This window comes from Eriocheir sinensis, chromosome 19 (assembly GCF_024679095.1).
Source record: "Eriocheir sinensis breed Jianghai 21 chromosome 19, ASM2467909v1, whole genome shotgun sequence".
In the NCBI taxonomy this organism is placed as follows: domain Eukaryota; kingdom Metazoa; phylum Arthropoda; class Malacostraca; order Decapoda; family Varunidae; genus Eriocheir; species Eriocheir sinensis.
Window position 1 is genome coordinate 3,519,467 of NC_066527.1, and position 12,887 is coordinate 3,532,353.

Here is a 12,887-nt window from a genome sequence, read left to right on the forward strand (position 1 = left end):
ATGACAATAGCGGTCACGCGCAGCTGGAGCGTAGGCACCCACCTTTACCTTACCTTTATGATGTTCACTGACTTCATTATTCCAAAGAAAACCTCGTTACATCATTTATGCATGAATCTGCACATTTTCCTCATTGCTTTCAACTTCATTGAAAATTCTTTCACATAAAATTCCTCTTAAAGTTTCACTGCTTAAGGCTGTTCACCACAGCTTGTAAAGTGTGTCCAGCAGCTCTCCCGCCGATGACCCCCAACTCCCCCTCTCCCTCGTTGGCTCCCTAGTGTCCCGTGACCGCGGCGTCCAGGGCTCCTTGACTTTTCCCAGCGTGAGCCGCGAGGCGCCGCGCCGCTATATAAGCCGCGGCGGGGCTCGCCAACACCACCACTCCCGCTTCAACGCACACCAACACAACGATGGCCGCAAAGGTGGGTTCCCGCCGCTGCTGCCTGCTGCTGCTGCCTGTTGGCCACTGCCTACCATTGTATTAGTGTTTGTTGTTCTTCTGGACTGAGGGACTCCGTGCCCAGCCTCCCGAGGCACTGCTGAAAATGTTCTCGTGCCCCGCATAACAATGCCCGTCACCGGTCCCGTCATTCACCGGTCTCTCTTCAGCCTGTCAGTCAGCCAGTGACTCTCCGTTTTGCATCATTCAACCGCTCTATTCGTGTGAACAGCTCTTTTGAGCCACACTAGAAACATGTACAGCCTTCATAAACCACTGATGCACGAGACTTACTTAAGATTATCATTACAGTTCATGAAACATTACAAACAGACAGACTGCCGAGTAATCCTGCACCTGCACCCCCTTGCTGAAGATGTTCTAAATCATTAGCTATTCCACCTTTTATGTCACCTTCAAACCACAAACATTACCATAGCCTGCATCAGGACACCTCTTAAACAAAATGTAGACCCGTTTGGGTCTCTATTCCTCCCCCATTCCTGATAGTACCCCATTCCTCGCCCCAAAACTCTCCAGCTCCTTATCTTTCCCTGATCCACCACTCACACACACACACTAACCCCTTCCTTTACACGCCCACAGCTCTCCCTCCTCCTCCTGGGCCTCGCCGCCACCCTCGCGAGCACCGCTGCCACCTCCTACGGGACAACCCAGCAAAACGCCGCCCCCGCCAACTATGACTTCAACTGGGCCGTCAACGACGCGCCCTCCAGCAACAACTACGGTCAGCAGGAGTCCCGCCAGGGCGACAACACCAAGGGATCCTACTACGTGCAGCTGCCCGACGGCCGCCTCCAGCGCGTCGACTACACCGTCAGCGGCGACTCTGGCTTCGTGGGGCAGGTCACCTACGAGGGCGAGGCCCAGTTCCCCCAGCAGAGATACGGCGCCCCCACCACCAGACCCACGCAGGGCTACGTCCGCTAGGCCTAATACATCCTGGTGTCCCTGCACCGTAACGCACTGCACCTCACCGCACCGCCCCTCCCCGCCCCTCCCCGGCTGACAACCCCTGCAACGCCCCTGGACCACACCGTGCCACGCCATCTTGTATTTATTTCCTCGACTCATGCATCACTCACAATAAAGTCACGGCAAGCATCCTCGGCCTCCTTCTCTGCTCCCACCACTCCGTCCTAAACCACCAACACGTTAGCTGAGGATGGGTTTACAGGAGCTGTCTATAGAGGACGACCAGCCTCCTGCAGATTCCTTGTGTTATGTTCGTCACACACTTCTCCTGCCTCCATCACCACACGTCATACACGCCACACTGTGTTGCGCCAAACAGGGACTTGATCTCGGGCACACGTACACCGAACTTAACGAGTGTTGCACCGAGACAGGTCTCCTCCCCTCACCGGCCAGCAAAACAGCACATTAAAATTGATTTAGTAACACGTCCAGGGATGAAACGTTTGCGTTATTTTCATTCCTAAAACATGACACCAGAGAATAGATAGATCATACTAATTATAATAAATGAACGTACAAAACTAAGCTGCTCTCCCACGACACAAACGACAGTAGAGCGTTAGCAATTATACCTTTCCACCCCTGAATAACAAGAAAATTACTTTTGGACTAAAATAAAACGGAGTGTCATCGGCAAGACATGGGCCGTCACCTCGTTGTCAGCACTTAAGTGGGATGAATGTGGCCTCGCGGAGATACACTTGGTAAACGCCACACAAGGGGAGTTGCTGGCCATCATCTGACATCACCTGGGAGAAGCTGACCCTTTTTCCACCTAGTTTTTCGTTGGTCTACTAGCGCTAAACTGTTACTAAGGAGACTTAATATGTTGGGTGTATCCATTATCTTGTCCAGGAGGGTAGCCATTAACCCGTACAATGGCTCATAGACAGCTCCTAGGGAACGAAGTTTCGTTGACTGATATTGTTAGCATTGACCTCAAGGGAATGGCCTAAGAGTGGACAGTTTATAATACCGGCTAAGTCATTCCGTAGCTCCTTTTTTTCTCTCTCATATAGAAGGATATTACTAGAGGGAACTAAAGACATCCTAATGACCCGTTTCCATTATATTAGTGCGTAGTGGTGCAAGAAACAAACGTTCATTCCTACTCTGACATATAAGTGGGGTTGGGTTAGGTCTGATTACGTTCATTTGGGACCGAGTTAAAGGTAAAATTGGAGGCATACGCTATAGCTGCGCGTAGCCTCGCTGCTCACCTCCGTCCCATCCGCCCTTGAGCCTGTGGGGCATAAGAACCCATTACCCCGGGACACAGGGCCAGTGTGACATCCGGGTTACATCAACTTACCTTCCCCAGATTACACCAGGTACCCATTTATCGACCAGCCCAAAAAGGAGGCTGAGCAGCTTCTTGGGTTTCACGCCGACTGCCAGGGCCGGGATTCGAACAAGGTCCCACGGGTTCGTAGGTAAGCATGCTAGCCACTGACCTACGGAACCAATGTTAAATTCACTTTAGTTGCGTTGTTAGAGTGTTAACTTTAGTTAGGATGTGATGCATTGGGTAGAGTATGATTAGTTTTGGCTGGGATGTACGGTAGTGAATTGAGATGGATTGAATTGGGCAGTATTTAATTGGGTTGCGTTGGGTCGAGTTGGTTCCTTAGATATGTGGCCCAACAACCTCCACCGCTCTCGTGATTGAACCTGCGACGGCAACGTTTAGGGCAGAATGGCAATTAATGGCGGTCGTACGACAGTCAATTGTTGGCGCGTAGACCACTGCCTCTCTGACGTAACCATGTTTAAGTGTCTGTACTGCCCATGTCAATAACATCTATTCAGAAGGACAAAGAATGCCTCCATTACACGTCTCTTCAGATTTAGATGCAAATATTACTTTTTTTCTCCGTGGTCTAGTGGTCAGTGTCCCTGGATACCACTCCGCGGGCCCGGGTTCGAGTCCCGGCCCGGGAAGTCCGCGTGCAGCCCACCCAGCTGTTCATAATCCCTTTCGGGTTGTCGATAAATAGGTACCTGAGGAAACCTGAGGAAGGTTAACTGCGGCAATCCCGGATTTCACACTGGCCCGTGTCCCGGGGAAATTGATTCTTACCTATCACAGGCATAAGGAGCCATCCGATCGGATATGACAATAGCGGTCACGCGCAGCTGGAGCGTAGGCACCCACCTTTACCTTACCTTTATGATGTTCACTGACTTCATTATTCCAAAGAAAACCTCGTTACATCATTTATGCATGAATCTGCACATTTTCCTCATTGCTTTCGACTTCATTGAAAATTCTTTCACATAAAATTCCTCTTAAAGTTTCACAGCTTAAGGCTGTTCACCACAGCTTGTAAAGTGTGTCCAGCAGCTCTCCCGCCGATGACCCCCAACTCCCCCTCTCCCTCGTTGGCTCCCTAGTGTCCCGTGACCGCGGCGTCCAGGGCTCCTTGACTTTTCCCAGCGTGAGCCGCGAGGTGCCGCGCCGCTATATAAGCCGCGGCAGGGCTCGCCAACACCACCACTCCCGCTCCAACGCACACCAACACAACGATGGCCGCAAAGGTGGGTTCCCGCCGCTGCTGCCTGCTGCTGCTGCCTGTTGGCCACTGCCTACCATTGTATTTGTGTTTGTTGTTCTTCTGGACTGAGGGACTCCGTGCCCAGCCTCCCGAGGCACTGCTGAAAATGTTCTCGTGCCCCGCATAACAATGCCCGTCACCGGTCCCGTCATTCACCGGTCTCTCTTCAGCCTGTCAGTCAGCCAGTGACTCTCCGTTTTGCATCATTCAACCGCTCTATTCGTGTGAACAGCTCTTCGGAGCCACACTAGAAACATGTACAGCCTTCATAAACCACTGATACACGAGACTTACTTAAGATTATCATTACAGTTCATGAAACATTACAAACAGACAGACTGCCGAGTAATCCTGCATCTGCACCCCCTTGCTAAAATGTTCTAAATCATTAGCTATTCCACCTTTTATGTCACCTTCAAACCACAAACATTACCATAGCCTGCATCAGGACACCTCTTAAACAAAATGTAGACCCGTTTGGGTCTCTATTCCTCCCCCATTCCTGATAGTACCCCATTCCTCGCCCCAAAACTCTCCTGCTCCTTATCTTTCCCTGATCCACCACTCACACACACACACTAACCCCTTCCTTTACACGCCCACAGCTCTCCCTCCTCCTCCTGGGCCTCGCCGCCACCCTCGCGAGCACCGATGCCACCTCCTACGGGACAACCCAGCAAAACGCCGCCCCCGCCAACTATGACTTCAACTGGGCCGTCAACGACGCGCCCTCCAGCAACAACTACGGTCAGCAGGAGTCCCGCCAGGGCGACAACACCAAGGGATCCTACTACGTGCAGCTGCCCGACGGCCGCCTCCAGCGCGTCGACTACACCGTCAGCGGCGACTCCGGCTTCGTGGGGCAGGTCACCTACGAGGGCGAGGCCCAGTTCCCCCAGCAGAGATACGGCGCCCCCACCACCAGACCCACGCAGGGCTACGTCCGCTAGGCCTAATACATCCTGGTGTCCCTGCACCGTAACGCACTGCACCGCACCGCACCGCCCCTCCCCGCCCCTCCCCGGCTGACAACCCCTGCAACGCCCCTGGACCACACCGTGCCACGCCATCTTGTATTTATTTCTTCGACTCATGCATCACTCACAATAAAGTCACGACAAGCATCCTCGGCCTCCTTCTCTGCTCCCACCACTCCGTCCTAAACCACCAACACGTTACCTGAGGATGGGTTTACAGGAGCTGTCTATAGAGGACGACCAGCCTCCTGCAGATTCCTTGTGTTATGTTCGTCACACACTTCTCCTGCCTCCATCACCACACGTCATACACGCCACACTGTGTTGCGCCAAACAGGAACTTGATCTCGGGCACACGTACACCGAACTTAACGAGTGTTGCACCGAGACAGGTCTCTTCCCCTCACCGGCCAGCAAAACAGCACATTAAAATTGATTTAGTAACACGTCCAAGGATGAAACGTTTGCGTTATTTTCATTCCTAAAACATGACACCAGAGAATAGATAGATCATACTAATTATAATAAATGAACGTACAAAACTAAGCTGCTCTCCCACGACACAAACGACAGTAGAGCGTTAGCAATTATACCTTTCCACCCCTGAATAACAAGAAAATTACTTTTGGACTAAAATAAAACGGAGTGTCATCGGCAAGACATGGACCGTCACCTCGTTGTCAGCACTTAAGTGGGATGAATGTGGCCTCGCGGAGACACACTTGGTAAACGGCACACAAGGGGAGTTGCTGGCCATCATCTGATATCACCTGAGAGAAGCTGACCCTGTGTCCACCTACTTTTTCGTTGGTCTACTAGCGCTAAACTGTTACTAAGGAGACTTAATATGTTGGGTGTATCCATTATCTTGTCCAGGAGGGTAGCCATTAACCCGTACAATGGCTCATAGACAGCTCCTAGGGAACAGAGTTTTTCGTTGACTGATGTTGTTAGCAAAGACCTAAAGGGAATAGCCTAAGCATGGAGAGTTTATAATACCGGCTAAGTCATTCCGTAGCTCCTTTTTTTCTCTCTCATATAGAAGGATATTACTAGAGGGAACTAAAGACATCCTAATGACCCGTTTCCATTATATTAGTGCGTAGTGGTGCAAGAAACAAACGTTCATTCCTACTCTGACATATAAGTGGGGTTGGGTTAGGTCTCATTACGTTCATTTGGGACCGAGTTAAAGGTAAAATTGGAGGCATACGCTATAGCTGCGCGTAGCCTCGCTGCTCACCTCCGGCCCATCCGCCCTAGAGCCTGTGGGGGATAAGAACCCATTACCCCGGGACACAGGGCCAGTGTGACATCCGGGTTACATCAACTTACCTTCCCCAGATTACACCAGGTACCCATTTATCGACCAGGTCAAAAAGGAGGCTGAGCAGCTTCTTGGGTTTCACGCCGACTGCCAGGGCCGGGATTCCAACAAGGTCCCACGGGTTCGTAGGTAAGCATGCTAGCCACTGACCTACGGAACCAATGTTAAATTCACTTTAGTTGCGTTGTTAGAGTGTTAACTTTAGTTAGGATGTGATGCATTGGGTAGAGTATGATTAGTTTTGGCTGGGATGTACGGTAGTGAATTGAGATGGATTGAATTGGGTTGCATTTGATTGGGTTGCGTTGGGTTGAGTTAGTTCCTTAGTGATGTGGCCCAACAACCTCCACCGCTCTCGTGATTGAAACTGCGACGGCAACGTTTAGGGCAGAAGGGCAATTAATGGCGGTCGTACGACAGTCAATTGTTGGCGCGTAGACCACTGCCTCTCTGACGTAACCATGTTTAAGTGTCTGTACTGCCCATGTCAATAACATCTATTCAGAAGGACAAAAAATGCCTCCATTACACGTCTCTTCAGATTTAGATGCAAAGTTTGCTTTTTTTCTCCGTGGTCTAGTGGTCAGTGTCCCTGGATACCACTCCGCGGGCCCGGGTTCGAATCCCGGCCCGGGAAGTCCACGTGCAGAACACCCAGCTGTTCATCCTCCCTTTCAGGTTGTCGATAAATAGGTACCTGGGCCAACCTGAGGAAGGTTATGTGCGGAAATCCCGGATTTCACACTGGCCAGTGTCCCGGTGAAATTGATTGCTATCTATCACAGGCTGAAGGAGCCATCGTATCGGAGATGAGAACAGCGGCCACGCGCAGCTGGAGTGTATGCACCCACCTTTACCTTACCTTTATGATGTTCACTGACTCTTCATTATTTCAAAGAAAACCTCGTTATATCATTTATGCATGAATCTGCACCTTTTCCTCATTGCTTTCGACTTCATAGAAAATTCTTTCACATAAAATTTCTCTTAAAGTTTTACAGCTTAAGGCTGTTCACCACAGCTTGTAAAGTGTGTCCAGCAGCTCTCCCGCCGCTGACCCCCAACTCCCCCTCGCCCTCGTCGGCTCCCTTGTGTCCCGTGACACCGGCGTTCAGGGCTCCTCAACTTTTCCCAGCGTGAGCCGCGAGGCGCCGCGCCGCTATATAAGCCGCGGCGGGGCTCGCCAACACCACCACTCCCGCTCCAACCCACACCAACACAACGATGGCCGCAAAGGTGGGTTCCCGCCGCTGCTGCCTGCTGCTGCTGCCTGTTGGCCGCTGGCTACCATTGTATTAGTGTTTGTTGTTCTTCTGGACTGAGGGACTCCGTGCCCAGCCTCCCGAGGCACCGCTGAAAATGTTCTCGTGCCCCGCATAACAATGCCCGTCACCGGTCCCGTCATTCACCGGTCTCTCTTCAGCCTGTCAGTCAACCAGTGCCTCTCCGTTTTGCATCATTCATCCGCTCTATTCGTGTGAACAGCTCTTCTGAGCCATACTAGAAACATGTACACCCTTCATAAAGCACTAATGCACGAGACTTACTTAAGATTATCATTACAGTTCATGAAATATTACAAACAGACAGACTGCCGAGTAATCCTCCACCAGCACCCCCTTGCTGAAGATGTTCTAAATCATTAGCTATTCCACCTTTTATGTCACCTTCAAACCACAAACATTACCATAGCCTGCATCAGGACACCTCTTGAACAAAATGTAGACCCGTTTGGGTCTCTATTCCTCCCCCATTCCTGATAGTACCACATTCTTCGCCCCAAAACTCTCCAGCTCCTTATCTTTCCCTGATCCACCACTCACACACACACACTAACCCATTCCTTTACACGCCCACAGCTCTCCCTCCTCCTCCTGGGCCTCGCCGCCACCCTCGCGAGCACCGCTGCCACCTCCTACGGGCCCACCCAGCAAAACGCCGCCCCCGCCAACTATGACTTCAACTGGGCCGTCAACGACGCGCCCTCCAGCAACAACTACGGCCAGCAGGAGTCCCGCCAGGGCGACAACACGAAGGGATCCTACTACGTGCAGCTGCCCGACGGCCGCCTCCAGCGCGTCGACTACACCGTCAGCGGCGACTCCGGCTTCGTGGCGCAGGTCACCTACGAAGGCGAGGCCCAGTTCCCCCAACAGAGATACGGCGCCCCCACCACCAGACCCACGCAGGGCTACGGCCGCTAGGCCTAATATATCCTGGTGTCCCTGCACCGTACCGCTCTGCACCGCACCGCACCGCCCCTCCCCGCCCCTCCCCAGCTGACAATCCCTGCAACGCCCCTGGACCACACCGTGCCACGTCATCTTGTATTTATTCCCTCGCCTCATGCATCACTCACAATAAAGTCACGGCAAGCATCCTCGGCCTCCTTCTCTGCCCCCACCACTTCGTCCTAAACCACCAACAGGTTAGCTGGGGATGGGTTTACAGGAGTTGTCTTATAGAGGACGACCAGCCTCCTGCAGATTCCTTGTGTTATGTTTGTCACATACTTGTCCTGCCTCCACCACAACACGTCATACACGCCACACTGTCTTGCGCCAAACAGGGACTTCCTCTCGGGCACACGTACACTGAAGTTGACGAGTGTTGCATCGAGACAGGTCTCTTCCCGTCAACGGCCAGCAAAACAGCACATTAAAATTGATTCAATAACACATCTAGGGATAAAGACGTTTGCGTTATTTTCATTCCTAAAACATGATGCCAGGGAATAGATAGATCATACTAATTATAATAAATGAACGTACAAAACTAAGCTGCTCCCACGACACAAACGACAGCAGAGCGTTAGCAATTATACCTTTCCACCCCTGAATAACAAGAAAATTACTTTTGGACTAAAATAAAACGGAGTGTCATCGGCAAGACATGGGCCGTAACCTCGTTGTCAGCACTTAAGTGGGATCAATGTGGCCTCGCGGAGATACACTTGGTAAACGGCACACAAGGGGAGTTCCAGGCCATCATCTGATATCACCTGAGAGAAGCTGACCCTGTGTCCACCTACTTTTTCGTTGGTCTACTAGCGCTACCCTGTTACTTTGGAGACTTCATATGTTGGGTGCATCCATTATCTTGTACAGGAGGGAAGCCATTAACCCGTACAATGGCTCATAGACAGCTCCTAGAGAACGGAGTTTTTCGTTGACTGATGTTGTTAGCAAAGACCTCAAGGGAATGGCCTAAGAATGGAGAGTTTATAATACCGGCTAAGTCATTCCGTAGCTCCTTTTTTTCTCTCTCATATAGAAGGATATTACTAGAGGGAACTAAAGACATCCTAATGACCCGTTTCCATTATATTAGTGCGTAGTGGTGCAAGAAACAAACGTTCATTCCTACTCTGACATATAAGTGGGGTTGGGTTAGGTCTCATTACGTTAATTTGGGACCGAGTTAAAGGTAAAATTGGAGGCATACGCTATAGCTGCGCGTAGCCTCGCTGCTCACCTCCGGCCCATCCGCCCTAGAGCCTGTGGGGTATAAGAACCCATTACCCCGGGACACAGGGCCAGTGTGACATCCGGGTTACATCAACTTACCTTCCCCAGATTACACCAGGTACCCATTTATCGACCAGCCCAAAAAGGAGGCTGAGCAGCTTCTTGGGTTTCACGCCGACTGCCAGGGCCGGGATTCGAACAAGGTCCCACGGGTTCGTAGGTAAGCATGCTAGCCACTGACCTACGGAACCAATGTTAAATTCACTTTAGTTGCGTTGTTAGAGTGTTAACTTTAGTTAGGATGTGATGCATTGGGTAGAGTATGATTAGTTTTGGCTGGGATGTACGGTAGTGAATTGAGATGGATTGAATTGGGTTGCATTTGATTGGGTTGCGATGGGTTGAGTTAGTTCCTTAGTGATGTGGCCCAACAACCTCCACCGTTCTCGTGATTGAACCTGCGACGGCAACGTTTAGGGCAGAATGGCAATTAATAGCGGTCGTACGACAGTCAATTGTTGGCGCGTAGACCACTGCCTCTCTGACGTAACCATGTTTAAGTGTCTGTACTGCCCATGTCAATAATATCTATTCAGAAGGACAAAGAATGCCTCCATTACACGTCTCTTCAGATTTAGATGCAAATATTCCTTTTTTTCTCCGTGGTCTAGTGGTCAGTGTCCCTGGATACCACTCCGCGGGCCCGGGTTCGAGTCCCGGCCCGGGAAGTCCGCGTGCAGCCCACCCAGCTGTTCATACTCCCTTTCGGGTTGTCGATAAATAGGTACCTGAGGAAACCTGAGGAAGGTTAACTGCGGCAGTCCCGGATTTCACACTGGCCCGTGTCCCGGGGAAATTGATTCTTACCTATCACAGGCATAAGGAGCCATCCGATCGGATATGACAATAGCGGTCACGCGCAGCTGGAGCGTAGGCACCCACCTTTACCTTACCTTTATGATGTTCACTGACTTCATTATTCCAAAGAAAACTTCGTTACATCATTTATGCATGAATCTGCACATTTTTCTCATTGCTTTCGACTTCATTGAAAATTCTTTCACATAAAATTCCTCTTAAAGTTTCACAGCTTAAGGCTGTTCACCACAGCTTGTAAAGTGTGTCCAGCAGCTCTCCCGCCGCTGACCCCCAACTCCCCCTCTCCCTCGTTGGCTCCTTAGTGTCCCGTGACCGCGGCGTCCAGGGCTCCTTGACTTTTCCCAGCGTGAGCCGCGAGCCGCCGCGCCGCTATATAAGCCGCGGCGGGGCTCGCCAACACCACCACTCCCGCTCCAACGCACACCAACACAACGATGGCCGCAAAGGTGGGTTCCCGCCGCTGCTGCCTGCTGCTGCTGCCTGTTGGCCACTGCCTACCATTGTATTAGTGTTTGTTGTTCTTCTGGACTGAAGGACTCCGTGCCCAGCCTCCCGAGGCACTGCTGAAAATGTTCTCGTGCCCCGCATAACAATGCCCGTCACCGGTCCCGTCATTCACCGGTCTCTCTTCAGCCTGTCAGTCAGCCAGTGACTCTCCGTTTTGCATCATTCAACCGCTCTATTCGTGTGAACAGCTCTTCGGAGCCACACTAGAAACATGTACAGCCTTCATAAACCACTGATGCACGAGACTTACTTAAGATTATCATTACAGTTCATGAAACATTACAAACAGACAGACTGACGAGTAATCCTGCACCTGCACCCCCTTGCTGAAGATGTTCTAAATCATTAGCTATTCCACCTTTTATGTCACCTTCAAAATACAAACATTACCATAGCCTGCATCAGGACACCTCTTAAACAAAATGTAGACCCGTTTGGGTCTCTATTCCTCCCCCATTCCTGATAGTACCCCATTCCTCGCCCCAAAACTCTCCTGCTCCTTATCTTTCCCTGATCCACCACTCACACACACACACTAACCCCTTCCTTTACACGCCCACAGCTCTCCCTCCTCCTCCTGGGCCTCGCCGCCACCCTCGCGAGCACCGCTGCCACCTCCTACGGGACAACCCAGCAAAACGCCGCCCCCGCCAACTATGACTTCAACTGGGCCGTCAACGACGCGCCCTCCAGCAACAACTACGGTCAGCAGGAGTCCCGCCAGGGCGACAACACCAAGGGATCCTACTACGTGCAGCTGCCCGACGGCCGCCTCCAGCGCGTCGACTACACCGTCAGCGGCGACTCCGGCTTCGTGGGGCAGGTCACCTACGAGGGCGAGGCCCAGTTCCCCCAGCAGAGATACGGCGCCCCCACCACCAGACCCACGCAGGGCTACGTCCGCTAGGCCTAATACATCCTGGTGTCCCTGCACCGTAACGCACTGCACCGCACCGCACCGCCCCTCCCCACCTCTCCCCGGCTGACAACCCCTGAAACGCCCCTGGACCACACCGTGCCACGCCATCTTGTATTTATTTCCTCGACTCATGCATCACTCACAATAAAGTCACGACAAGCATCCTCGGCCTCCTTCTCTGCCCCCACCACTCCGTCCTAAACCACCAACACGTTAGCTGAGGATGGGTTTACAGGAGCTGTCTATAGAGGACGACCAGCCTCCTGCAGATTCCTTGTGTTATGTTCGTCACACACTTCTCCTGCCTCCATCACCACACGTCATACACGCCACACTGTGTTGCGCCAAACAGGGACTTCCTCTCGGGCACACGTACACCGAACTTAACGAGTGTTGCACCGAGACAGGTCTCTTCCCCTCACCGGCCAGCAAAACAGCACATTAAAATTGATTTAGTAACACGTCCAGGGATGAAACGTTTGCGTTATTTTCATTCCTAAAACATGATGCCAGGGAATAGATAGATCATACTAATTATAATAAATGAACGTACAAAACTAAGCTGCTCTCCCACGACACAAACGACAGCAGAGCGTTAGCAATTATACCTTTCCACCCCTCAATAACAAGAAAATTACTTTTGGACTAAAATAAAACGGAGTGTCATCGGCAAGACATGGGCCGTCACCTCGTTGTCAGCACTTAAGTGGGATGAATGTGGCCTCGCGGAGACACCCTTGGTAAACGGCACACAAGGGGAGTTGCTGGCCATCATCTGATATCACCTGAGAGAAGATGACCCTGTGTCCACCTAG

The 12,887-nt window shown here is 51.6% G+C and overlaps 3 protein-coding genes across 4 annotated transcripts; all 3 read left to right on the top strand.

The window, feature by feature from the left end:
* The first annotated feature begins 211 nt into the window (after positions 1–211).
* Positions 212–5,409, top strand: LOC127000546 (pro-resilin-like). 2 transcript variants are annotated; one of them, XM_050864309.1, is made up of 2 exons: positions 212–425; positions 4,602–5,409. In XM_050864309.1, the coding sequence occupies exons 1-2, from the start codon at positions 414–416 to the stop codon at positions 4,944–4,946; spliced, it is 357 nt and encodes a 118-aa protein (XP_050720266.1). In that variant the 5' UTR covers positions 212–413; the 3' UTR covers positions 4,947–5,409. The 2 variants fall into 2 exon arrangements, with proteins under 2 accessions (XP_050720266.1, XP_050720267.1); XM_050864310.1 differs by lacking the exon at positions 212–425 and adding an exon at positions 3,951–3,979.
* A 2,708-nt stretch (positions 5,410–8,117) lies between these two features.
* On the top strand, positions 8,118–9,035 carry LOC127000551 (cuticle protein 19.8-like; the record flags this gene model as incomplete). The annotated part of the gene is made up of 1 exon (XM_050864317.1): positions 8,118–9,035. A coding segment is annotated over one exon (387 nt), but the record flags the coding sequence as incomplete, so codon positions are not given.
* Positions 9,036–11,053: 2,018 nt separating this feature from the next.
* Positions 11,054–12,117, top strand: LOC127000550 (pro-resilin-like). Its single transcript, XM_050864316.1, has 2 exons — positions 11,054–11,092; positions 11,716–12,117. The coding sequence occupies exons 1-2, from the start codon at positions 11,081–11,083 to the stop codon at positions 12,058–12,060; spliced, it is 357 nt and encodes a 118-aa protein (XP_050720273.1). The 5' UTR covers positions 11,054–11,080; the 3' UTR covers positions 12,061–12,117.
* Positions 12,118–12,887: the final 770 nt, after the last annotated feature.